Source organism: Trichogramma pretiosum, unplaced genomic scaffold (genome assembly GCF_000599845.2).
Source record: "Trichogramma pretiosum strain Unisexual culture from Peru unplaced genomic scaffold, Tpre_2.0 scaffold1, whole genome shotgun sequence".
NCBI classification, from domain to species: domain Eukaryota; kingdom Metazoa; phylum Arthropoda; class Insecta; order Hymenoptera; family Trichogrammatidae; genus Trichogramma; species Trichogramma pretiosum.
Genome location: NW_019641703.1, coordinates 1329806 through 1356045, shown reverse-complemented (window position 1 = coordinate 1356045; position 26240 = coordinate 1329806). Strand labels below are relative to the sequence as shown.

The following is a 26240-nucleotide window of genomic DNA, read 5'->3' as shown; positions in this document are numbered from 1 at the left end:
TAACAATGTTGGAATTAATTTCAGCAGGTTGAAGGAATCTTCAGTACTACAACCTGTTGACGGCTAGTTTATTAAATATAATTACTATATTATGAAGATTTTTTTAAAACTAAATCGCGATGTGCCGTTCAATTATCTGGCAAGGATAATACACCTTTATACATCAACGTTAAATAAAAGTTAAATTTATTACAATAATTATTTTTCACATTGACTTCAATGCTTTCTCATTCGCAATTTTAATAAATACAACGTTACAAGAAAATATTTATTTTTCAAATACTTTTAGTGATATTTTATTTCTACTGTATATGGCTCTAAAATCAAAAACTCTTTATCATCAATATAAATCATCTTGTATGTACAAAAGATATTAAATTTTCATAATCTGAATGACTTGTCTACTCCAATTGTAGATTTTTTATTTCCACTTGTCGATCTAGGACTCTGCTCAAGCGATGAATCAAATACATTTTCATACGAGGTATCGGATAATTGAGGATATGTTTTTTCCGGGGTCATTTTCAATCTGCAAAAAATATATAGGCCATAAATAAAAATTCTAAAAATAAAAGCTTTTGAAAAATCTATGAAACTTTTTGAATTTCACCTCATAGATTCTACTCCACTGATATCCAAGGGATTTGATGAATTCGATCTAGGGGTTGAAAGTCCAGGAATTAACGAGTCTCCTCTTCTTCCCGATGTACTACTTCTTCGACTGCTGGTCGGGGTATCGCCGGTATTAATGATTTTTCTTGGTATTCTGCTTGGAATGCTGGTCTCGTCTGTTTTCAGATATAAATATTAGTAAAAATTTCCAATTTCATCCTTTTAAAATTATCCCACGAGTTAAGAAATTTTTATTACCTGTACTATTAAGTGACTGAGTTGATCCATATCGACTAGGTGGTCTACTACCTTGTTGGGAAGGTGGTCTACTACTGGTTCGACTGGCAGGTCGGCTTGCTGATCTACTGGACGGACGACTACTTCCTGAGGAAAAGAGGCTCTTTTGCGACGAGCTGGTCTTTTTCAAATTCTTCAAAGAATCCAAGTCGCTCAAATTTTCGGGTGTACTCGCACCAAGCGATGCACGTATCGACTGAGACTGTCCCATTGGTAAGCTTCGGTAACTTCTCTCTCTTACCTATGAAAAATCATTAACACGTTACAATGGAGGAACTATGACTATTATTCATGTATTTGGCGGCAAATTTTTACTACTATCGCAACAACTTACTTTAGTGATTGGGCCAGTTGATGACAAATTATTTCTGTTCATAGAAGGAGATACTTTCGATTTAAATGCTGTCATAGATTGGCTTACACCATCTGCCAAGATAAATTGCTCGCGCAATTCAATGTTGGTCCTTCCTTTGACTAATTATTTAAAAAAGAAGAAGAAGGAAATATAAATAAGGTTTTTGTAATCTTGCATGAATATTATTGCTATAGTTTGTACTTACTTCTGCAAGGATCATTTTTCAGTAAAAATTCATCAAGAGCTACCCAACCACCACCGACTCGCACCATAACGGTGGATCTTAAAATCCTGACAAGACGAAGTTTTTGACTATCTCCAAACTGAAAAATAAGTAAATTGTAGATAAACTTGTTCAGCTCCGAGAAAATCTATAATTCAAAGTCTATTTTATTTGTACTCACTCTGTATTTTCCCTCACCAACTTGGAAAACACGGAATTTCTGCCGGCAAGTACACAGCATGATTAATCGCTTAACTTCGTCATGGATTTTATCACCGTCATGTGCGGTACGACGCTCTTCCCAGTCGGGTCTCAGCGCAGCAATGAATTCTTTCCAATCGATGAGGCCTTCACCGTTACGATCGAACAAATCGGATACGGCTCCCATTTCAAGCCGCGAAGTGTCAAATTCTGAAAATTTAATAAATCATTTTTAATATCAATTTATTTTCAAGATAATTTTACATAATATAGCATTGACAAACTTACTGATATTAAGAATTCCTTGGATAAAATCATTTCTTGGAATAAGTCCATCGTTATTTTGATCCATTTTTCTCAACAGATCAGTCAATCTTGATTTCTTGTGGTTCATGAATTTCAAAAACTTCTTGCGCCAATCTTCCCAGCTGAAGTTGGCCACACGGTCCTTTTCAATGACATACTGGAGTTGGTCGTACAATCGTCGCTGATGTTCCCAGGCTAGGAACCACACGTTGCGCCAAAGATCCCAAAGAAGACGAACTTTGGGATGTCTGAATTCGGGATCAGCTTCCCTGCTGCAAAAGTAAAAGTAATATCGAGCATTAAACTATGAGTTATTATTTATTTCGACGTTAAAGAATATGTTTAGAAAAAATACCTTTCTTTCGATGGGAAACTTGGTCCAATATGAGGTAACTGGGCCTCGTTGTTTGAGCGGCCATAATTACGCCTAAGTAAAATGAAAAAAAGAAAAACATTATATTTAATTTACGTTTTACTCTCTGAGGAAGTAATCAGAAAGTTATACGTACGACTGAATGACAGGCTTAGCCTTGATGTTCTTCTTGACATTCTTGATGGTAGGCCGAATGATTTTGGATTTGCATATGCGATCGACTTCGTCTTGTCTCTTGGCGGTTCTTTCCATAAATGCGCGATGTTCGGTGATCATCTCCTCAAGCACTTCTCTGTCCTCCGGCAATTCTTGACTGTTTACAGTCTTCAAGTTATTTTCCAAATCTCTGAGCCACGTCAGCAGCTCTTCCAGTGACTTATCGAGATCCTAAAAAGAAAAATTAAGCGTAATTAGTACATGATAGTTTGATTACTGATAAATAGTCGGTGAGAAGAAGAATGTAACGATCGTTTACCTGAAGCGTTTTCAGAAGATTTTCAAGTTTCTGTCTTCGTTCGTACGACAGAGCGGATATGTCGTCCCAGCGTGCCTGAATGACCGATATCCAGTGCTTGAGCCCGATCGCACCATCGTGATTGGCCTTGTTGAGCAGAACGTTCGCAAATCGCACGACCTCCTGCTTGTCCTTCTCCTTGTCCTGCAGCTCCTCGATGAAGTGGTTCTGATCGTCGAGTAGCGCCTCGCATTCCGCCTCGTCTTCCGGGAAATTGTGGAAGGTGTTGAGTCGACGTTCGGCTCCGCTCATCCAGTCCATCAGCGTCTGCATGGAGTTGTGCAGCTGCTCGGCGTCATTGAGCGCCTCCTCCAACAGAGCCGATCGGCGATCCGACAGGTCAGACACACGATCCCAGAGCGAGCGCAGATCCTCGAGTTGGTGGCGAATGGTGTAGGCGTCGTCAGGCGAGGCCTTTGACTGCAGCTCGGTACCGATTTTCACCACGGCGTCCATTTGCTGGGCGCGGGATTTGAGGTCGCTCTCGAAGTTGGCGAACTGCTCGAGCAGCACGTTGACGGTCTCGAGGTCACCGTGAACCAGAACGTTGGCCGACAGCTGTTTCTCGGTCCTCGTCAGCCAGTCGATCAGGGCCTGTGTCGCCTCCTTGAATTGTCCCGAATGCAAAAGCGATTCTTCCAGTTGTCGTTGGAAGTCGATGCTCTTGTTGTACACAGACAGCCAGGTGGATTTCAGCTCGTTCATCATGTCGCGAAGATGTGCCTCGTCGGTTCTGGCGGCTCGCTCTTTCAGTACCTTGCCGCACTTCATGGTGGCGTCGTAGTGCGTCTGCTTCTGATGCAGCTCCTTCTGGACCTCGCGCTGCTTCTGCAGGCGGGCCTTGATCTTGTCGGGATCGTTGCCGCCCAGTCCGTCGGAGCGCAGATGCTCGAGTTTCGCGTCGGTCTCGTTCAGCCAGCCCATGAGATTGTTCCAGGCGTCGTCGAACTCCTTCGCCTCCTTGTAGCCGTAATCGAGGGCGCGCGTGCGTTCGGCCGATTTCGACACGACCTTCTCCCATCTGTGTTGCACGCTAATCAGCAGATTCTTAATGAGGATGACGTCCTGCTTCTGCGAGAAGTACTTGAGGTGCGTGCCCTTCTTGTCGAGATTGAGCATGGTCTCGCGATGCACGCCCACGTCTTTCTGGAACTTTTTGTGATCCTCGATCTGGTCGAGGATATTTCGCATGATGCGCGAAACGGGCTTGAGATTGTTGAGGAAGCTCTCGGCATCGGTGAGCCAATCGACGAAGTTCTGCAGCGCGTCGTTAAAGTCTTTGGCTTCCTTCAAGGCGATCTCGAGCTTGATCTTTTTGTCGCTGGCACGACCAGTTATAGCGGTCCAGCGCTGCTTGAGAGTGCGCAGATTCTGATTGAGATGAGGCATGGTCTTCTCGTTGTACTTCAAGTACTCCTTGCCGCGCTGCATGATCGACTCGTACTTGGGCCTGTTGTCCTCGAGCTCGTTGTAAAGCACCATGAAGCGCTCCAACTGCTCGGTGGCGGTCTCGGGCAGGCCACCCGCGGGCTTCGACGACACGATGGCGCTGTCGATGTCCGCGAGCCAGGAGAGGAAGTCTTGGATCTCGGCGCTGAACGATTGTGCCTCGAGTAGGCCGTCTTCGAATTCGCGCTGTTTGTCGTGGGCGCTCTTGACGAGCTCGTTCCAGCGGGTGTTGAGGGCGGTGAGCTTGTCGGCGGTGCTCGATGCCTCCGCGGAGTTCTTGTCGTCCTCGATGATCTGGCGACCCGCGTCGTTGAGCGTGTCGACGCTGTTCTGATGGGCGTGTATGTCGTTGTTCAGCACCTTGAGCTTGGCCAGCTCGACCTCGATCATCTGCGAGTCGCCGCCCACGGGCCTGAGTTCGCCCAGTTTGCGCGACGTGTCGTCGATCCAGTGGAGCAGCTCGTCCAGCGCGTGCTGGAACTGACCGAGGCGCAGCAGGGCCTTCTCCAGCAGCTGCTGGCGATCGACCACGCCCTTAAGCAGGGCCTCCCATCGGCGATTCACGGCTCCCAGTGGCTCCTTGATGCTTTGAGCCTGCTCCGACGACGTTTTCTCGCTCAACTCGGCCGCTTGTCTGTTGAGCGCCTCGATCTTGATCATGTACGGATCGGTTTCGGCCTTGAAGGCCAGCAGTTCCTTGATCTGATTCTTGATGGCCTCGGTGTCGCTGCCCAGCGTGCTGAACGAGGCGAACTTCTTCTCGGCGCTGTCGAGGAAGGCGCGCAGATCGCCCAGTGTCTCGTGGAACTCCATGGCTTTCTCCATGGCGTCGATGAGGTTCTCCTCGCGTCGGGCGTACAGGGCCGTGATGTTGTCCCAGGCCTGGTCGAGATCCTCGATTTGCTTTCGTACCTCGGGCTTGTCAGGCTCGCCGCATAAGTTCATCAATTCTCGACCGGACTGTCGGACCTGTTCGACTCCGGGCGCGGTCTGGTCGATCTCCTGGCGAATCTCGTTCAAAGCCACCTGTTGTTCTTCGATGGCACCCGGTTGGGCGGCCGGTGCTATCTGGGCTGCCAGTGCGTCTTGTATATCGGTGAGCAGTCGCAGCACGTTGTTCAGGCCGGACCAGAAGTCCTCCGCGATCTCGAGGGCCGCCTGCAAATTCTTGGCGCGCTCGAGGGTGGTGTTCTGTAGACCGTCCCAGAGCTTGTTGACCTGTTCGACCTTGTTCTGGATGTCGCGTAGCGATGGATCTGAGCCCGAGCAGCGACGCGCCTTGTCCAATAGCTCGGTGGCGGCGCGCTGTACGGCCTCGAAGGCGTCCGAGCGGCCAGCGAGTTCCGCCGACAGGGCCATGTTCTCCTCGATCTGGTCGCGCAGCCGCGGTGGATGGGCGGACAGTGGCTCGGCCGATCTGATCTGATCGGCGGCGTTGCTGAGTGCGCGCAACATGCCCTCGAGTTTGTCGGCGAACACCGCGGACTCCTGCAGAGCCTGCTCGAGCTTGAGCTGGCGATTTCTCAGCTCGTCGCGCAGCGCGGCGTAACGTTCGCTGAGGCTCATGGCCGTCTCTTGAAGTCGGGCAGCGTCGTCTGGGGCGCAGAGGGCCATCAGCGCCTCGCAGGTCTTCTCCATTTTGTCGATGAGTGGACGGTGTTCGGCTATGCTTTGGAGCAACAGTTCGTTGCGGTCCTGTTGCAGAGCTATGGAATCGGTCTTGAGGGTCGGGCTGGGCAGCACGGCGACCTGTTGTTCGGTCTCAGTGAGCCAGGCGGCCAGGCCACTCTGACTGTCGCGGAAGTGCTCGGCCAGTGGTAGTGCCTGCTCCAGGGCGGACAGTCGGGCGTTCGAAAGACTAGACACATTGTCGGCGACCTCGCGCAGCTCCTCCAGGCGCTCGCGCAGATCCACGACGCCGGACTCCTCCTTGTGCAGCTTCTGCTCGCGCTGTATCTTCTTGGCGCGCGCGTTGAAGTCGCGCAGCAGATTGCGCTGGCTGTTGACGTTCTCGTTGAGGGCCCGATGCTCCTTGAGCTGGACGCGCACCACCTCGGGCTCGGTGCTGGGCGGCTCGGCGACCTCGAGCTGGCTCTCGGCCTCGCGGAACCACTCGAGCAGCTCGTACAGATCGGCGGCGAGCTCGAGCTGTTGCTGCTCGAGCTGCTGCATGGACTCCATGCGACGAGTGATCTGCTCGGCGAAGATCTCGAGGCGGCGCTGATCGCGCGACAGCAGTATCTCCAGCTGGCCGGCGATCTCGGAGCCGGCGACCTGGCGCAGATTGCCGATGAGGCCGGTCAGTTTGGCCAAGACACCGCGCTGCTCGGCGATGTCGCTGTCCATGCGCACGAACTCGTGCAGCTGGCAGTCTGGCTGGGTGGCTCGCGTCTCCGCGGCCTGTATCCACTCGATGAATTTGTTGTGCTTGTCGTCGAACTGGCTGGCCATCGGCAGGGTCTGCTTGACGCGATTCAGCAGCTCGGCGGAGTGCTTCTTGAGCTCGGTGTGGCGGCGTCGCAGCGCGTCCATCTTGTCGCGCAGCTGCATCGCCTCGTCGAGATTGATGTGTCTGGTAAGCTCGATGCCCGCCTCGTACGTCTTGTCGAGCTCGTTCTGACGTTTCGTGAGGTCCTCCGTAACGGCGTTCAGCTCCTCGAGCTGTACTCGCAACTTGTCCGGTTGGCTGACGAGATTGTGCTGATTGAGCTGCTTCTCGATGCCGTCCATCCAGTCGCGCAGCTCTTGGTAGCTGAGAACGAGCAATCGCAGGCCCGTCTTGCAGCGGTCGAGCATCTGCTTGAGCGACTCGGAGCGCTCGACGAGATTCGTGTAGCCCTCGGCGAGCGACTGCAGCGAGTCGGCCAGGGTGGCGGCCTCCTCCTCGCCGATCAGGGACATGAGGGTGCTGGCTACGTCCGTGAGGTCGCTGAAGCAAGACTTGTGCTCGAGCAGGTCCCGATGGACCGCGTCGTGCTCCTCGATCTTCTTCTCGATCATGATCTCGTCCGTGGGTATGAGCTCCATGTCGTTGATTTGTCCCTCGCAGCGCTCGAGCCACTTGGCCAGCGGCTCGAACTTCTCGCGGTACTGCGCGGCCACACTCAACGCGCGCTCTAGTTGGCTCATGCGATTGTCCGAGGTCTCGTTCAGATTCTCGAAGCGTCCCATGAGGTTCTGGAGACGCGAGTTGATGTTGTGCCGGTCGTTCAGGTCCGCGTTCAGAGCCATCTCCTCGCCCATGTCCTTGATCGACGCCATCGACTGCTGATGGTCTAGCAGCATCTTGGTCAAGAATTTCTGCTCTTGCAGTTGGGCCTTGATCACCTTGTAATCCGACGATATGGGTTTCTGGTTCATCACCATCTCCTCGGTGTCGATCAGCCACTTTTCCAAACTGTTCAAAGCCTCCTGGAATTTACCGGAATTCAATAATCCACTGTCGAGTTTTCTGTCACGCTCGTTCAACTTCTTCTTCAGGCTGTTCCAGTTGTCGTTCATCGTGTCCAGGCTCTTCTCGATCTTCGAGGTGCTGACGTCTCGGCCGGCGGTCTCGATCAGTTTCTGTCCGAGCAAGTTGCACTCGCCGATCACTTGATTGAGCGGCTCGACGTGCGCCATCTTGAAGTCGTGGAAGTCCGCCTGTTGCAGTCTTATTCTCTCGATCTCGGGCGCGATCGGCTCGATGTGGTCCATCTCCTTGCTGATCTCCTTGATCTTCTTCTCGTTGCTCGCGTGCAGAGTCGTGAACTGCTTGATCTTGTCGAGGGCGTCGCCTAGTTCGTCCAAGCGAGCTTTGCCCGATTCCTCGAGCTTGTCGAGCTGACTTTCGAGCGTTTGCACCTGATCGCGCACGGAGGTCGCGTCGATGGCGAAGCCCTGATCGATCAGGCTCTCCGAGTGCGAGTAAAGATCGTTGATGCCCTGCGAGAGTTCAGCGATCTTCTTCATCAGTCTTTCAGTTTGGTCCAGCTGATCGTTGACGGCGTTGATCTCGCGAGCCGGCGCCGACATGTTCAGGAACTCTTTCTCCAGTTTGTTCAGCTGCTGACGCTGACTGCAGAGATTCTCGGAGAACAGGTTGATGGTGGAGGCTGCGCAGCGCAGCTCGTCGCTACGGAAGTTGAGTTTCGCGTGCAAGTTGTTGACGCGATCGACGATGGCCTCCACCTCGAACTTGATGAATTTAGCGTCGACTCCGTTCTCGCAAATCTTGAAAATGAGACTCTTGCTCTCGTTTTGCAATTCCATGGTTGGCTTGACCAGCTTCTTCACGTCCTCGTTGAGATTGCTTATTTGCTCGAATAATTTTGGATCTTTCTCGGATCGTCCCAGCGAGTCGTGGAACGTCAGTTTATCCTCGTACTTGTTCACCTCGTACTCGAGGTCCTTGAGCTTCTTCATGAAACTTTCCAATTCTGTGGAAGACGATTCTAGGGTCGTGATATGGTCGGTGAGAGTCTCGTGAACCTTGTTCCAGCGAAGTTTGACTTCGTTGAGATCGACCTTGATGGCGTTCTGATCGATGTCGCAAAGATTCATGAAAGTCTCGCCAAAGGCACAAACATTATCCAACTCTACGCTCTTTCGCAGCATATCGTTTTTGAAGGCAGTCAGGTCGTTTTGTCGCTTGTGTATGTCCTTGTACTTGATCAGCACGGGCTTCAAATTTACCAATTTCTCCTCGGCCAGGCGTATCCAGGCGAGCAGCGACGTCTGCGCCTCGTGATACTTCTGGCTGTGCTCGATGGACGTGGTCAGTCGGGTGTGACGCTTCACGATGTCCTTCTTCAGGCGATCCCACAGCGACTGTATCTTGTCGAGGTCGCGATGCAGGCTCTGATTGTCGACGTTGTAGGGCTTGGCGACGATGCTCTTGCCCTTGTTCAGCAGCATGACGACCTCGTGCTCCTTGCTCATCACCTCCTTGTAGAGAGGCTCGTAGTAGTCGAAGGTCTGCTGAAGCGCCTTCTTGTCGGCGGATATCAGCAGCTTCTCGGACACGCTGCCGAGCTTCTCTGCGAGCCATCCCAGCGTCTTCGAGCAGTTCGTCTCGAAGTCCTTGGTGTCGCGCAGATTGCCCTCCACCTCGGCCTTCTTGTTGTCCAGCTTCTTCTGCAGCGACGCGTAGAACTTCTTGACGGACTGCAGCTTGCCTTGGATGTCGGTCTTGAAGAGCGGATCCGACACGACGTCGCACAGTCGCTGACCGGCCAGATCGACGTCCGCGAGCAGCGGACGCTCGCCCTCGAGCTGGCGCGCCAGATTCTCGATCTTTCTCAGCTCGTTCTCGGGATTCTGATCGACCGACAGATCGTCGAGGTTGTCGCTGATGGTCTGCAGCGCGTTGCGGAAACGGTTCAAGCTGTTGTCGAACTCGCGCGTGGTGTCGATCGCGTCGCCCAGCAGCAGGGCTCGCTCCTCCAGCGAGCTGAACAGCGAGCGCCACTTGTCCAGCAGTCCGTTGACGCCCTTCTTCAGCTCGCGGTAGTCCGCCGAGTCGGGCTCCAGTTCCGAGGCGATGTTATCGCTGAGCCTCGTCAAAAAGTCGAACTGGGGTTGTTGAGTGCGGAATTCTTCGCGCAGAACCTGTACCTGCTGCACCTGGCTGGCCACGATTCTGGGATCCGACGATATGGGACCCAGCACCTTTACCATGTTCTCTTTGGCCACGATCCAGGAGCTCAGATTGTCGTAGACGTCGTGGAACTCCTTGATGTTCTCGAAGAATTTGACTCTCGTCTTGGATTTGTCCATGAGGTACTCCCAGCGGCGAGCGATGTCGCTCATTCCAATATTGACGCTGTCGGTTATGAAAATATTGCTCTTGCTCTTCAGCAAGCCCTGAATCTGATCCGCTGTATTGTCCAAGAGCGACTGCTTCTCGAGCATCTCTTCCAGTATCGCTTTGTTCTGCTTGATGGCGTTGTTGGCCTCCTCCTTGCTCACCACGTGTATGCTCTTGGGGAAGTGTCGCTGGATCTTCTCCAGGAACGCCTCGAGCTGCTTCAAATTGTCCATGCACTTCTTCAGCTCGTCGCGCATGCTCTCAAGCTCGGTCTGCCTGTCCGACAGCCGAACGCCGAGTAGCTCGTAACGGTTGTTGATCTCCGAGAGCTGTTGCTGTATGTGCGACGACTCCAGGTGGAAACCATCCTGACTAGATCTGCGACTGCTGAAGCCGCTGCTAATACTGGAGCAGACTGGGCTCTGGACGCCCGAGCCCTTGGTAGGCGACGGCGAGCGATTGTCCTGCGAGACCCGACGCATGCCCAGACGCTTGCTGACGTTGGCCACGCTTCGGCGCTGCGAGTAATTGTCGGACTTGCCGTTGATCAGATTGTCAATGACCACACCGAGATCGTTGACCTTCTCGATGGTCACACCGTAATCGTTGTACTCCTTCAGTATTGGCTTGAGATCGTTCAACCGATGCTTGATCTCGTCGGAATTGATAGCCACCGGCATGAAGTACTGCATGGAATTCTCCGTGGCGTTGAGCCACTCATATATCTGATTGTAAAGCTTCTCGTAAGTGGCCAATTTGTCCTCTCTGAGCTTGTGGAGACGTTTCTTCTCGTCGATGGAGTCGCCCATGTCCTTCCACTGCGATTCCACGACCTTGATCTCGTCGCGGATTTTCGTGATATCGCACACGTCCTGCTTGGCTATGAGCTTCTTGGCGAAGCTGACGAGATTTTCTTGTTCGGGTTTACGGTCTTGATAGGATTTCTGCAATTGAACCAATTTCTCACCGTACTGAGCGGTGTTGAGCTTATTGAAGTCTAAGTAATCCAGCAGCTCGGTCATGTGCGAGAACCACCTGTTGAAGGCTATTATCATGTTGTTGTACTCGTCGACGTCTTGGAAAATTGCGTTCATGAACTCGGTGCGCTGAACCGACTTATCGTGCAACTTTTCGAATCGCCTCTTGATATCTTCGAGCTTGTTCTCGGTTCTTTTAGAAATTACGGCATTTTTCGAGCTTCTTATGAGGTCGTAAATGATATCGTTGACCGCCTCTATGCTCGCACGGTGATTATTCAAATCGGCAAGGAGCAAACGCTGTTCTCTCTGCTGCTCTTCGAGATGGCCTTTTTCGAGACTTACAGGCCGATTAAGGTTTTTGAATTGTATGTCGGCTCCGTTGAGCCAGAACATTAGGTTGGTTAAAGTCTCCTCGATACCCTGATTTTTCAGTAAAATCGTATCGAGCTCCTGGCACTTGTTGGAAATCGCCCGGTCGAGATCCTCGTACTTGTTCTCGATAGCGACGAAGGGCTTCTCGATCTGATCGTTGTCGACGTTGGGCTTCTGCTCGCTCAACAATTTCATCAATGCGTTGATGCTCACCTTGCAATTGTCGATGTACTGCTTGTTCGAGAGCAGTTCCTTGTGCAGAGCTTTCATGCTGCTCAGGCGATCCTCGACCTCGCTGGTTTCCGACGTGATTGGTCTCGTCAGTTCCTCGTTGACCCGCGCCTCGAATTCGTTCAGATAGGCGCTGGCCTTGCTCAGCGAGTCGCGGAACTCTTGATTCTTGCCATTGAGCCGGGAGAATTTCTCCGACAGCTCGTTCGAGAGGCAGAGCAGATCTTTGTAGCTCTCGGTGAGCAGCGAGACTTCGCGGCCGATCCACGACTCTTGACAGGCGTGCTCTTTGTAGGTCAAGCACTGAGGCAAGCCAGTCCTGAAGGTGTTGAGATTTTGCAGATAGTCGATGCTCTCGTCGGAGAACTTCTGGGCCACCATCGTGATGAAGCGCAGATCGGCTTGGTGAGAGATGACGTTGCTCACGAAATTACGTATTGTTTCCGAATTCTTCGATAGCGAATTCAGGTCATTCAGAAGGTTGGTATGTTTTTCTAATAAATTCTGTGTTGTCACCATCCATCTTCGGAACGAGTCAGTTTCATCCCTGTGGCGATGTAGAAAAAAATATGCAATTTACCACTGATTCCTCGAAATTATCCATAAAAGTGTATTTATGCAATGATATCGGCATAAAAACAGGAAGCCATACATAAATTGTAATCGACACGCGCGTTTTAATACCGGAAGAAGAGATTGCTTAACGACCCGAGTGAAACGATTTATTTAGCGTATAAGTCTTTTCGCGTGCTAACAGTACATTATTCAACAGGTATTGAAGGTCGCCTCTCTGTATCGGTGTTAATTTATTATTCGAGCCGAGGGTCGCGAGTTAAGAATAAAACAAAATAAGGTGGGTAATATCATAAACCGATGCGCGCGAGATTCGTGTTGAACGATGTAAAAATAGGCCTTAAAGTGTAAGTTTAACGTGGTAAGTGGTACTTACATGAAAGTAACATATTCGTCTTGAGAAGTTTTAAGGCTCTTCAATAGTTTGTCAATAATGCACATAACATCGTCGTAGCGACGTTTTAGCATGTGTCCGTCTTTTTCTAGATTTTCTATTTGCTCTCTGAACGTGTCGTTTTGATGGGCACACATGAGCTGGTTGATATCGTCAAGGCATTTCAAAATTACTTGTGCGTATGGAGTGATATCCTCTTTTGTACGCTGCAGAAAAAATATCGAAATGAAATCATGCAGTGCAATTCGAATTTGAATTTCATGAATGCGAAGATAACGAAATTTTTACCTTCAGATTATTCATTTGCTTTTTAATCGAGTCCAAGTCTTCCTGTATGGCGTCTTGGTTAGCAACAGAATTTTCAACTTCCTTCATCCACAACATTAATTCCTTTAATGAATCGTAAGCAAGCTCGTACTTTTCTTCCATCATTGCCTGCAAACATTTTAAAGTTTAAAAAATTTTTAACAACATTATACAGATGAATTGAAGGAAAGACAGAATTTCATTGAAACGTACCTTGACGGACTTTCCGTCGTGCATATCCAAGTGTGCCGTGGAAACTTCGCTCTTGTCCTTCGCTTTTTCGTAATAAACCTCATTGGCGAACGCCATCTTCGGTGGAGTCTGGCACATGTTCTCGGACGCACGCAACTGATCCACGAGCTTTCCGCAAATACCGGCCCACTCGGCGTTCAGCAGATTGATTTCCGAGTCCATCAGATCGATTTCCCCGGCGAAGTTGGGCTTCGCGGACTCGCACATGTGCCTCACGTTCTGGGCGTTCTCGTTCAGCTGATCCAGCGAGCTCTGCTGCTTGGTGATCTCGTGCTGCAGATCCAGGAGCTTCTCGAACACGTTCTGGCCCTTGTCGGCCATCTTCTCGTACGTGTCCAGAGTGGTCTGTATCTCGTAGATGGCAGATTTGTTCTCTCTGATACCCTTCTGTACGAGCTCGATCTGTTTCAGTCGGTCGATGTGCAAATTGCTCATGTCCCAGATGCCATCCCACTTGTTCATGATCTTGTCGACGGTGTTCTTCATCGTCGGTGTCTTGAGACTTATCGAGCGGAAAGTTTGCTGGACTTTCTCGATTTCTGGTGCCAGAGTGCGCAATCCTTTTTCGAAGTCCGCGTGCTTGTCAATCGATTTTTCGATATTGGGCAAATTCCACGACGACGCCTCGGACATCAGTCCGCGCAATTCTCTCTCGGCCTCGTTGAGCTGGTACTGCAGCTGCAGAGCCTGCGTATTGAACACGAGCTCGGTCTGGCGGGTGTCCTCCTCAGCCTTGACTCTCTTCCGGTACTCGTCCAGCAGACGATTGATGTCCGATATCTCGCGCTTCAATCGCCTCAGATGCGGGTCCAGCGGGTCACCCTCCTTCAGCAGTTTGTTGGCGTCCTCGTTCAGAGCTCGGCGGATGGCGTCGCGCTGCTCCTCGCCCATGTCGATGAACTGCTGCAGGCTCCAGTCCTTGACGACCTTGATCGTGGCGAAGATCATGCTCTGTCTCAGACGCAGCTGCTTGCGCTGCCACAGCGCGATGCTGTTCTCGTACTGATTGCGCAGCTTCTCGACGGCCATGAGGGCCTCGTCGTCGGGCGACTGCAGCGAGAAGCACACACCCGGCACCAGCGACTCCTGTCCGCTCGAGTTCTTCACCTTCCACTTGAGCCTGCCCGAGTTGTCGTAGAGCGTGCACTGCTCGTTCGGATTGATGAGTATGTTGACCTGATTGTACACGCAGATGCAGGTGACTCTGATGGGCCGATGAATGGGCTCGCTGCGCTGTCTCACGGGCACGATGCTCTCGGCGCGCTTCGTCAGGTTGTAAATGTGATCGCCGTAATCGTTGAGCTCCTTTCTCAGCGACTGCATGCCCTTGAGCAGCACCTCGCCGTCGTCGAGATCGAACTCGGTCTGCGAGTAAGAGCTCGTGAGCAGCTGATTCTTCTTCACTATCCACTGCTCGGCCTCCTGGACCTGCTGGAAGAACAGCTGTCGCTCGCGCGAGTACTTGAGGTGGACCTCGAGACAGAGCGTGAGCTGGAGCAGCCAAGCCCACTGGCTCTGCATGGCCGATATGTAGGCCTCGATGGTGCGCGAGGCCGGATGGCCCTGCAGCATGATGGCCTCGCCGCGGTCCTGCACCGCGGTGAACTGCGACTCGCGCTTCTCCAGATCGCTCATCAGCACCTCGTAGTACTTTTCAATGGCGTCGACGTCCAGGCTCTTGTCGCTCCAGTCGCGCGTTATCTCGGTCTCCTCCTTGTTGTTCAGCCAGACGAGCTCGTTCGTGGCGGCCTGGATGAAATCGTCGAGCAGCTCGAGATCGGCCATGCGCTTCTTCGACAGCGAGACGAGCTCCGCGTAGGTCTGCTGCAGATCGAGCAGGTGCTGATTGTACAGCGCCAGCTCGTTCTCGTGCAGGTTCTTCTTCTCGTGCTTGCAGTTCTCCACCTGCTTCTGGAAGTCGAGGATGGACTGGTGCTCCTTGGCGAAACGCTCGAGCTCGGCACGGACTCCCTGCTGGTCGGAGCCGAAGTCGGCCTCCTTGACCGACTGTATCTTATTTTTGCACCACTCGAGACAGTCGCGCAGCAGATGGAAGAACGGATTCGTGTCGACCAGTCTGGTCTCCGTGACCATGGTCCTGTGCTTCGTGACTATTCTCTCCTCCACGGGGAACGATACCTCGGAAAGGGGTTGTACCAGTCGATTGTGAAGAAGCGAGCGCACGGTTACCCATTGTTGATGAAGTTTTTGCACTCTATAATACGAAAAAACGGAGTCACAAATATGCGCTATAAAAAATAGTCAATGTAAAGTATACACACCTCTTGTGTAGCTCGGCCGCCTGATTGTACTTGCCGTCGGTGAGCGTGTGCACGTCCGTGAATATGTTCTGCACCTGTATCTCGGTGCTCCTGATGTCTTGCTCGAGCACGTCGACGAGGTGCTTGGCCTCCAAGGGATGCATCTGCCCCAAGCGATGACTGCTGTCCATGACCTTGCGCTCGAGCTCGGCCAGATGATCGCCGGCCGACTTGATCTCGCGATGCGCCCGCTCGGCGATGCGCTGCAGCTTCTCCAGCCTGTGTATCTCCTGATGGATGCCCTGGTCGCGCTCCTGATGCAGAGCCAGCAGTCGCTGCCAGCTCTTGTCCAGCACGTCGTAGTGGAGCTCGGGCTCGAGATCGATCTTGCCGATGATCTCGAAGTAGTGCTGCAGGTCTTGATGGATCTTGTGCATGCGCTGCTTGTCGCGGAAGCGCGCCGGCACCTCCTCGTTCTTGAATTTGGCGCTCTCCGTGGCCAGTTTGCGCATCTCGATGAGGGTCGGCGGATAATACAGGTCGCTCATCACGCTCGTCTTCTCGTGTATCCACATCTTCAGGTTGTCCGCGAGGCTGCAGTACTCGCTGAGCCGGCACTGGGCCTCGGCGTCGTACAGCGGATGTATGGGTGGCGGCTCGGGGAACACGTCGTACAGCGACGATATGTACGTGATGAGGGACTTCTCATCGGGCTCGGGTGTGTCGACATCCTCGGGATCGAGCAAGCGCGTGACGCCGTACTCGTGCTCGACGATGTTGAATATCTTGTCGAGTCTGTCGCGCGCCTTCCAGCTGCTGAGCGTGTGCCAGTCGAACAGATCGGGCCTGTTCCGGTGCACGAGGGCGCTGAGGGCCAAGCCGTCGCGCCACGACTTGGTGAAGTCCGTCACGTGCACGCCCGGATAGCGAGCCGTGGATTTGCGCGCCCATTGCATGAGGGCATCGCGGGCCGTTACGTTGGTCTCCTGGCCGAATATTATGTCCGATATCTGTGTCGAGCAGAAATTATAATTCGTGTTTAATATAATCGTGTGAAATGTCGAGTAACGTCGGCTAGCTCATTGATTATCATTATGTATAGGATATGGAACGAGGAGGAGACAAACAAGGTTTTAATGAATGATGTATTATAATATTTACATTTGCGAAAGCGGAGAAATCGCACGAAAGTTGATGAAAGAGCGCGTGATATTTCGGAGACATTAAAAAAAAATTAAAAAAACTCGTTTCAAATTATTTCCGTTTTAGCTTGAAAAAAAAAACTACTTTAGCTCCTCCGTAACGATGCGTAACATTTGAGTAGCGGCTGGTGGAAACAATGTGTACCGCCGCCGCAATGGAATAAGAATTAAGGAAATTACAAAAACAAAAACACAGCTGTGCCGCTTTTAAATTGTATAATATGCATAAATGTTCCTTCAACGAGTAATTATAGAAACTAAAACTATGTACACGGACGATTTTTTGCTTCGCACGTCTCAATCACTATATATATACACGTGGAAAATTTTACGTATAAATTAATTTTCATCGCGAATTATATTAAATAAATGTTGGGCAGGGAAATCCCTCGAGGGCCGATCTCGGCCGAACCGTGGCACGTTTGGAACTGACGTTTCTAAAAAGTGCTCTCCATGCGGAGCCGTCGTGGGGTTTAAAAATATGTAAAATAATGTTTTTCTTTGGAAAGCTGGCGTATATTCCAAAGCGCTCTGTACTGTGCACCTAGTACCTGACCCCTCAAGCTCGAGTCAAAACAAAACGCTTTTTTTCGCTTCTTCCGCAGAAAAGCCAATATTGTACAAAATTACGGATGTATTTTGTTTAAGACCGTAAGGGGCAGTAAACAGTACGTGTCGCAATGGCTCGTTGGAACTTTATATTTAGAATTATTAAACGAGAGAGTGGAGAATTTTTGCCAACTGGTTCTGCTACTGCTGCTGGTCAAAGTGGGCCCTTATCGGACTCTCCTACTCTGTCTTTCGTTATACATATACCAATATTCGTGGTGTTATACGCGCAGCAGCTGCAGTAGCAACAGCAGCACTCGAGTTGAAAAGCTCTTATCGCGTCGCGGTTTATTATATCAAACGGTTATATGTATTAGCAATGAAAATTATAAATACAGTCGAGCAGCAAAAAAAAAAAAAAAAATTGAGCGAGAGAAAAATTATCAAAATATATCTCTGCATGTATAAATAAGTTGGTGCAAGAGATTTCCGGTTGACGCACCAACCAACGCCGTGGTTGTCGTCACACGAGCAGCGTCGCATATGCATGCATTATATATCCTATTTTATTATTATATATGCCGCGCGTCGAGCAGTGTGTGTGGGTTTAAAATATTGTTTCTTCTATAAAATTGTGGGTTCGAGCCTTTTTTGCATTCGCGAGGTGCGAGCTTGTTGCTCATATTATATGTTTTATAATATGCGTGTGCCGTTTGGTTGCGCTCGGCAAAGAAGTCGCGCGCGCCACGCAGAAACCATTGCGAAGTAGTAAGTATTAGTTTTAACTCAAATTGATGGATTTTTTTTTCTTTTCCTTCTTCGTCGTCTTCTTCTTCTTCTTTGCCTCTCTTTTTTTCATTTCTGCGGACAAAAGGCATTGTGTCGCGTGCAGTACACTGCGTATGTGTGTCTATAAGTTCCCCCTTGAGCTTATGTAGCACACACACACACACACACACATTTCTCAATGACCTTGGAACTCTCTCGGTTTTCACATAGAAAGAGAGAACCTTTTATTCGAGCTCGCGCCAACGAGTCACGTCGCCGTCGTCGTCGTCGTCGTAGCTCTTACGGCATTTTACGACGTGATTAATTAACTTTTATACACGTCCGATCCTACCTAATGCAATTTTCCTATATACAAGCGGGTCGCGACGCTTTTTCTCTCTCTCTCTCTCTTACCTGATGCAGATTGTTGGTGGACGAGGCCTGCGAGCTAATGGGAGTAGCTCGCTGCTTGATACTCTGATACTCATTGTGATCGAGGATACGATGTTGCTGCTGCTGCTGCTGATGATTCTGTAGTTCATTGCGGCTACTGCTTCTCGACAGATTCTCTTGCGAGTACTGTCGCTGCTCGTGATAATATTTGATCGGTATGTGCTCCTCGTTGCCGCGGGTCAGCGTCGTGGTCTTCCGTATGATATGGGTCACGGTGCGCCGGGCGCCCGTCTTGTCGCGCCTCGACGTTTTGCACGACTCGACCGACGAGCCTGGATTGACGATATAATTTTTTGCACAAACACGGGTGTTAAAAAAAAATATATTTTTTGCGTGTGGTGTTTGGTTTTCGATCGAGAGATACGAACGCGTTATCGGTAAGAGATTTTTATGGCGGGATCGGCGGACGAATTTTGCAACGAAACTCTTATTACATTAGCGCGTTGGCAAATCATTAACTGAACTTTTTGTTTTACGCCGACCATTAATAGGAAATACACAAAAAAAAACTAAACAAAAAATAATAGAAAATTTCAAGGACGCTCGCGAAGATTCGCAAGTTTAAAAAATATATAACTTATATTAACTCGACCTTCGTCGAGCGGAGCCAGGCCTGCCTGCGCTTTGCCGAAACGAAGGTACAGAGTAAATATTAGTTGAATGCTGTGTCCACACACGAAAAAAAAACTTTTGTATCTTTGAAAAAAAAAATTTTTTCCCGCGAATTCGTTTAGGCGCAGCAATACACAAGAGAGCAAGACTGAAAGATTCGAGATTCTTGAAACGCGTCGAAGCCTAAAAGCTTACTTCCACTTGCACTTGAGATAAAAGTTTCTCCTCTTTCAAAAGTCGTAAAATAAGAGCACAAGCTCGTTAATTAATCACCGAGTTTTTTTTTTCTTTTTGCAAACTTTACAATTAAACACTATTGAGACTGCCTGCGTCTCGTTCCGTTGTCACGGCTGCACGTCATTTACCGAACGAAAGTCGAATTCTATGAAAAAATGCTTGAAAGATTCAAGTGTTAGACACACACGTTGAATGTTTAAATTCGGGCCATAAAAATCTCTCCGACAATGTGTATCTCTGTCAACGAATGAATAAATAAAGGATCATACCCAGCACTTCTGTCGATAATTTTCTCTTAACATTCAACGCCTGTATGTCCATTTTCACTTTTTTTGTATTTATTTACGCTCCCGTAAATACTCGTTCATTGCACGTCGCTTTGTTTTTTTTTTCAACTTCGCTGTGGTCCAGTTCCAAAAAATCTTCACTTCCAACACGACGAACGAACGAATTAAAAAAAAAGTCACAAAACACAGAAAAAGCGCGAACGTCTAAACCATCGATTTATTCGAACAAATTAACGCTCTCGACAAAGAGACGATAAAAGGCCTGAATGTAGGCAGGTAATAAAACTTCACTTGTGAAATCTATTCAATTACGAAGTGGAAAAAAGTCTGTCCGCGAAACAAAGTTCACTGGCTGTTGCAGTGAACTTGTCTCTTGCCTATAATAGCCGAGGTTCGACTGAATAATAAAAAAAAAAACCAAGAAATAATCGCAGGAGGCAGGATCGAATTTTTATAAAACTGCGGCCTGCTCGCCCGCTGCCGCGGAGTTAATGGTTCTTGGCCGTGTAGTGATTATAAGAGTGCGTGTCTCAAACCTAAGTGCACGCCCGTGCTCCCGTACCAGTGACTATTAATTTGTATATAGGAAACCTACATATTTAATGCCATTCGAAATGAATTCAGCGATTGCGTATATAGGATATATATGTACGTGAGTATGCGTGAGAGAGAGAGAGGAAAAAGGAGAGGAGAGAGAGAGACTCGTTTCCGAGTGTCAACCGTTGTTGAATGTATCGCCGCCGCGCAACGATAAAATCAATAAGCTCGTGTGTATAATATATAATATGTAATATGCGCAATAATATTATATTATATACCACACGTGTGTATGTGTGAATGTATGAAATTAAAAGAGAGATGGACGGGACCGGATGGAGGGAGGGAATTAAAAAAAAAAGATCGATAAAAATCGGGGCTCACCTGAAAATGCAATATAATGGTCCATATGAGGCCGAGTGAAAGTTTCGGATTGCCGTCAACGATGTCCTCCGCTTGGATATTGACGAATTTGATGTTTTTACAGTGCAAGAAACGCAGGGCTATCCTCACGTTGTCCAGCATGTGGAATCGCATGCTACCCGACGTCTCCCTCGGCTGCAGCGAGAAAAATCGGTTTTTTCATCATCGTTATTGTATTACATCGTTAAAACGCAATGTGTCATAATGGGGAAATAGCGCGTTTGCCGTTGGCATATTTTAATGTCGCATACAGTTAATAATAATTTACTGTCTTATAGATATTGCAAACGCGCGTAAGCACGCAGCACACGCACACACACAATGGAGCATTGATTTGCATTTGCATTTTGCATTTTGCAACGACTTCTCTCTGCAGTGTTACCGCATCGGAAGCAGCAGCGTCGTAAAAAAAGGAGAAAAATGCGAAAATCCAAAAGAGAAGAAAACGACAACAAGATTTTCTCCTTACGAGCTCGTATTTCAACGCTTTTCGATCGGGGGGTACTTCACGCGGTCCGCGATTTATTTTCGGTATCGTGACCAAAAAATAATAATGTGATTTTTCGCGCCCGCTCGTGTGTCAGTGTCTGTCTGTCTCTGTGTCGCGCTTAATAGGCGTCGCTCGATGAGAGAATTTTTTTTTCTCTTTAACGACGAATATAGAAGAAACAAAAAAAAATCACTCTCTCGATCGACAGCACGGCGCGAGACAGAACACACTCTATGATGCAATATATGCTAACCATTGTGTTGTGTGTGTGTGCGAGAGAAGAGTGCGTAAAGACCGGAAGAAGTAGCACGAGAAGCAAAATAACATTAAGATGCCAAGCCCACGCGTTCGTTTTTTTTGCAAAGCTGCTGCTGGTTTGCAAGATTACATACTTATTCAGAAAATGAATTAATTCCTTTTCGAAGCGACTTACCAAATGCTCACCGGAAAGTACTTCCAGCAATGAAATGAGATCATGTCCATCTCGAAGATCTTGAAATAAATCTCCAATATGTCTATTTGCCTGAGAAGAAGTAGATTTGCATAAATTATTCGCGAATTGTGTATAAACATTTATATAAAAGATTATAATTTTAATTCGTGCGTGGGCGTGTAGGTTCGCGAACGTTGTGTATATGGATTATAAAAATATTATTTTATCCTCAATTTTTTATAATGCGCTTTTATAAGGCATTACGCGTGTATTGTAAAAATGTTGTTATTCCGAAATCAAAAAAAAACACTCGAAAAATACGAATCAAAGTTGACCATATAGACCCGTTTCACAATGCGCGTCGCATACACGCGCACAGGCTCGTATAATATGGGCAAAAAAAAAGAAAAAACTCATTCGTTTGAATTGCGAAAACATCGTTATTGCAAAAAATGAGAAAAAAAATTTGAACGCAACTTTGCGCGCGCGAGCGCTCTCGAATATACTTTACCTTTTTCAGATGTTTATTAACCCATTTCGTGAAAGTCTTCTTTTGAATCGCATCTCGCTCGTCTGCAAAAGAAAAATATTATGACAAATTTCTGTAATCGATCTTCGGGGTAATGATTGAAAAAGCCTAAGTCTGTGTTTTATGTTTACTTAGTCGCGTAGGTATGTGTGGGCGTTAATGTAAACTATAATAACTGGAATCTCGCGCGCGTAAGCTTATCTCGTTCTTCCCGTCGAGGGTATAATAAAAAAAGGGAAGAATGGTGGGATTTGATAATTGATAGGTAAAAATTAAGTGATTGAATTTATCGACTTACCAGCGATTCGCAAAACAGCTCGATCCGCTGGGTCGAGCTGTAGGACGCTCAGAGGCTTATCCTTGGCCCACTCCTTCAAGCTTCCATCTAGCTCGAACTCCATTTTTCGACTATGTAAGACACTTTTTCATATTCTAACATTTATATCTGAAAAACAGAATTGAATATCGTTAACGTTAGCGATGAAGTAGATCGATATACTTTCAAAGTTTGAAAATCGTTATAAGAGTGCCGAAAAAGTGAAAAAAAAGAACGACAACACTCCACGGTACCAAGAAGAAGAATGCGTAAAACATTTTTAATGCCTTTTTAATCTACATATATACATTTTAGCCTCATAACTCGTATTGACAATGCGAGTCGTTGTGCAAAAAACGAGGTAACTGCGACGACAATGGTCCAACAAAATAAAAAAAATAAAAAAAGAAGAATCAGCTGTAATAGCTAAGGTACACGATGATGCGTCAGGCAGCGTGCGTCAAAAAACGTATGTGCTGATAATTTGTAAATACATTATTTTGTCAATCTTATCAAGAGTCAATTTGAGGAATATGCCGCGGAAAGCGATACAACGAATTTATTACACGCTCGTACATATTTTAAATTCCTTTTTTAGACTATATGTATTAATACGTACTTCAACGAGCCGAGGCTAATTAGCGATTTCGATGATTCAGTTCGATAATAAAAAGAGAATCGCGATGTAACGAGCCCAATCATCTCTCGAGTGCCGAAAAAGGAAGGAATTGAAGAAGCATCGCTCGATCGACTCTTGACGAGCAGTAATAATGATGAAAAAAATCGATCGAACGTTAGAATCGGAAAAAATTAAGACTAAAGTGGATCAGCTGCTAATTCACGGTGGCACAGACGGACTACGACTAGAGATGTGACGATGATCGCGAAATTTTTGGTCAACTTGTCATAGCTTGCGCGCCGCGACATAGCAACACGTACACGGAGTTATGCCGCATAGTAGCTTCTTCTTTTCAAAGGAGTGATGGACAAAAATAATAACTGTAAACTCAAATTACGCCTTATGTAAGTGAGCGAACGGAGAGCAAGTACAATTCTCGAGGTGTCTCGTCGGCGCGCTTCTTTACTTCTTAAAAAAAAAAAGAGGTGTCTCTTGGCGCAAGGAAAAATCAAGACCATTTTTTTGACGTTTTACGATTTTTCTGAGGTAAACCCTCCTCGCACGCGCGAATAGTTCTCTGCGGTCGTACGCATGTGCTCCTACGCTCGTAAAAAACGATCTCTGCGCCGTTTAATAAATTTTTCCTCCTTTGTTTTTCTGAATATAATATGCAACCCGAGCTTTAATATGCGTGACATAATACAAAACGCATCGGGCTCGCGTGTGTGGAAATCCATCGGAATCGCGGTAGTATTATACGGATACGGATGAACACAAAGAGAAAGTATACACATGTGTGTGTGTGTATCTGCTTCCTTTCGCAAAACTTATGGTGACGTCGGCACGTATGAAGGTGTTTTTCAAGGAGTGCCAAAATCTTGCGTTACACGCAGCATTGATTTCTTGGGGCGATAAAAAAAAAAAAAAAAGACAGAGAGAGAGGGAATTAAACGCCTCTCAATCAGTATTTGGAAATTGACGGATATGTGCCAGACGGTAATTGAGAGAAATGCGATCGATTCGAAATTTTGATTGACGCGGAATTTTGATTAATGATATTATTAAAAGTTAAATTAACTCAACGGGTATAGTCGGATATCGTACGATTTGCATTAGCTGAAATTTCATCCTTCAACTGTATGGGTATGTAATACGATGAATGAAGAATGGGTTCTTTACATACACCAGGAGAGAGATGATCTAAAAATTGAATGAAAGATGTGTAGTGTGATGTTTAGTGCAGCAATGACCTCTCTCGGGTGTTGCAATGAATATTACAGAAAAGAAGAACAATCACCATTAATATTAAACCAGAAACCACAGAAACTGTTACATATACAGCGTTACATATATACATGTATACCTTCATGTGCATTCAATTGATTGTGTAATCTAAAAGTTCATTCAGTAAAAATACATGTGATTTCATAAGTCAGGAAAATGTATTACAGTTGATGCTAAATGAAAAATGCAGTACACAAAAGTCACAAGATGTCAAAACATTTCTTTTTAGATCATCGAGTCATGTAAATGAAAAATAATGATAAGGTTTCAAATGCACTTTTTAGGTCACTTTATCAGACACCCAAATTCAGATTTTTTGTTTTGAATATGTATCACCTTGTGATAAAGATAGCCCGTAGATAGTATACAACTAAGAAAGACACAAGTCATATGGAACTTTTGATTGACATTACTTGTAAAACATTTTTGACATACTTTCTGTGTTAAAATTATTGAATAAATTAATATTATTACAAGAATCATATTTGTAAACATAAATACCCGACACTTTTTGTGGAGCTTAGCACTCTTAATTAATATCAATTTAGGCAATGAAGAATTTATGAATTTATGAGTAATTTTTCATCAAGAATGCAGAGCAAAAACTTAAAATAGTTCAGTACATTGAAAAAATCATTGGTGTACAAGACGACATTTCACATTAACTGGTTAGTTGTAATTTACATGTTCAACTGTTAGAAACAATCATAAATACAATGCCATAAACTGTTATAAGTATTTTTACTGAGTCATAGATGATTCTAATAAAATTTCAGTGAAAACAACCTGCATCTACATTACTGAACTATAGATGAATGTGTGCAGCACTACTTGATAATTTTTTCCTTTACTCTTGCTTCTATTTCATTTTAATGGATTATATTCTCATGACTATGGATGAAAATTAGTGACATAATAACTAAAAATGCAAAACAAGTATTAATTAAGATGTGTTTGCTTAAGTATTAAAATGGCTTAGAGACTAAAAAAAAAACACTTTTGAATAAATAAGAACTCAAGAGATTCAAAAAAATATTTTGTTATTCACACCTACAGTCCAAACGAATTTTTATTAACACACATTTAATATAGTACAAGTGTTAGTCATTGCAATATCCAATCACAAACAAGTCAACAACGTTAACTACAAGTGCAGGTATTATTATGAGCGATATCGTGTATTTTTTTTCTTGTTTTGTTTTTTTTTTTTATTTACTTACATATTATTATAGAACAACACAACACTATACAGAATCTGTATAACTATCGGATCGGTCGGAGAACACACGCACGGTATTTTGAACTTATTAAAAAAAACCTTACTTCGATACGAAATACTTATAAAATTGCAAAACGATTACAGTGTCAACAACAGTTCTCCGAAATTAACCTAAACTCATCGTGACTCCCAACCCCCGTCTCTCGGCTCAGTTTTATTTCCTCTTTTTCTCTCTTTCACGCTCAGTCTCGGCCTCTCTTCTTGCTCTCTCTCTTTCTCGATTATGCGATTAAAACAGCTGGAGCAGACACACTCCCGTGAATTCTCGGCACACTGTACACACGCAGGCTCTGAGTAGTGCAGAGCAGAGAGCACCGCGAGCACTGAGAGAGAGACAGGACACCCCGCTTATCAAGTTTTTTTACTATTGAAACATATTATATACATGTATATATGTATTCGCTAACACACTAACTGTCGGAGTAGAGGCTGCTGCTTGTATATCGCTGCTCGCGCCTCGCAGGGCAGGAGTAAGTTTACGAGTCGGTCTCTCTCTCCTGCGATCCTCTACGTCTATGCAATAGCTGCTGCAATGGATACCCACCCAGAGGCATGATTCGTGTGTGTGTGGTATCCTACACTAGCACCTTCTAGTACACTATCTCTACTACTGGTGTGCCGCTCTGCGCCGCTAGGCTCTGCTGCTGCTGCCTACTCACATTCCCCGGTCGTTCTCGGGCGGCCCGGTATGTGTGCGTGTGTATGCGTGTTAGAGGTTCGTTATTAGAGTATACA

The 26240-nt window shown here is 47.1% G+C and overlaps 1 protein-coding gene across 1 annotated transcript; it reads right to left on the bottom strand.

Annotated features, from left to right (window-relative positions):
- Positions 1-169: 169 nt before the first annotated feature.
- LOC106653168 (dystonin) lies at positions 170-26037 on the bottom strand. Its single transcript, XM_023462847.1, has 19 exons — positions 25447-26037; positions 22306-22452; positions 21990-22051; positions 21479-21568; positions 20517-20690; positions 15509-16497; positions 13188-15441; positions 12957-13103; positions 12651-12874; positions 2843-12248; positions 2504-2754; positions 2350-2421; positions 1977-2266; positions 1669-1898; positions 1470-1587; positions 1244-1383; positions 871-1150; positions 611-788; positions 170-529 (listed from the first exon to the last, which is right to left on the bottom strand). Exons 2-19 carry the CDS (start codon positions 22406-22408, stop codon positions 382-384), a joined length of 15156 nt encoding a protein of 5051 aa, XP_023318615.1. The 5' UTR covers positions 22409-22452; positions 25447-26037; the 3' UTR covers positions 170-381.
- Positions 26038-26240: the final 203 nt, after the last annotated feature.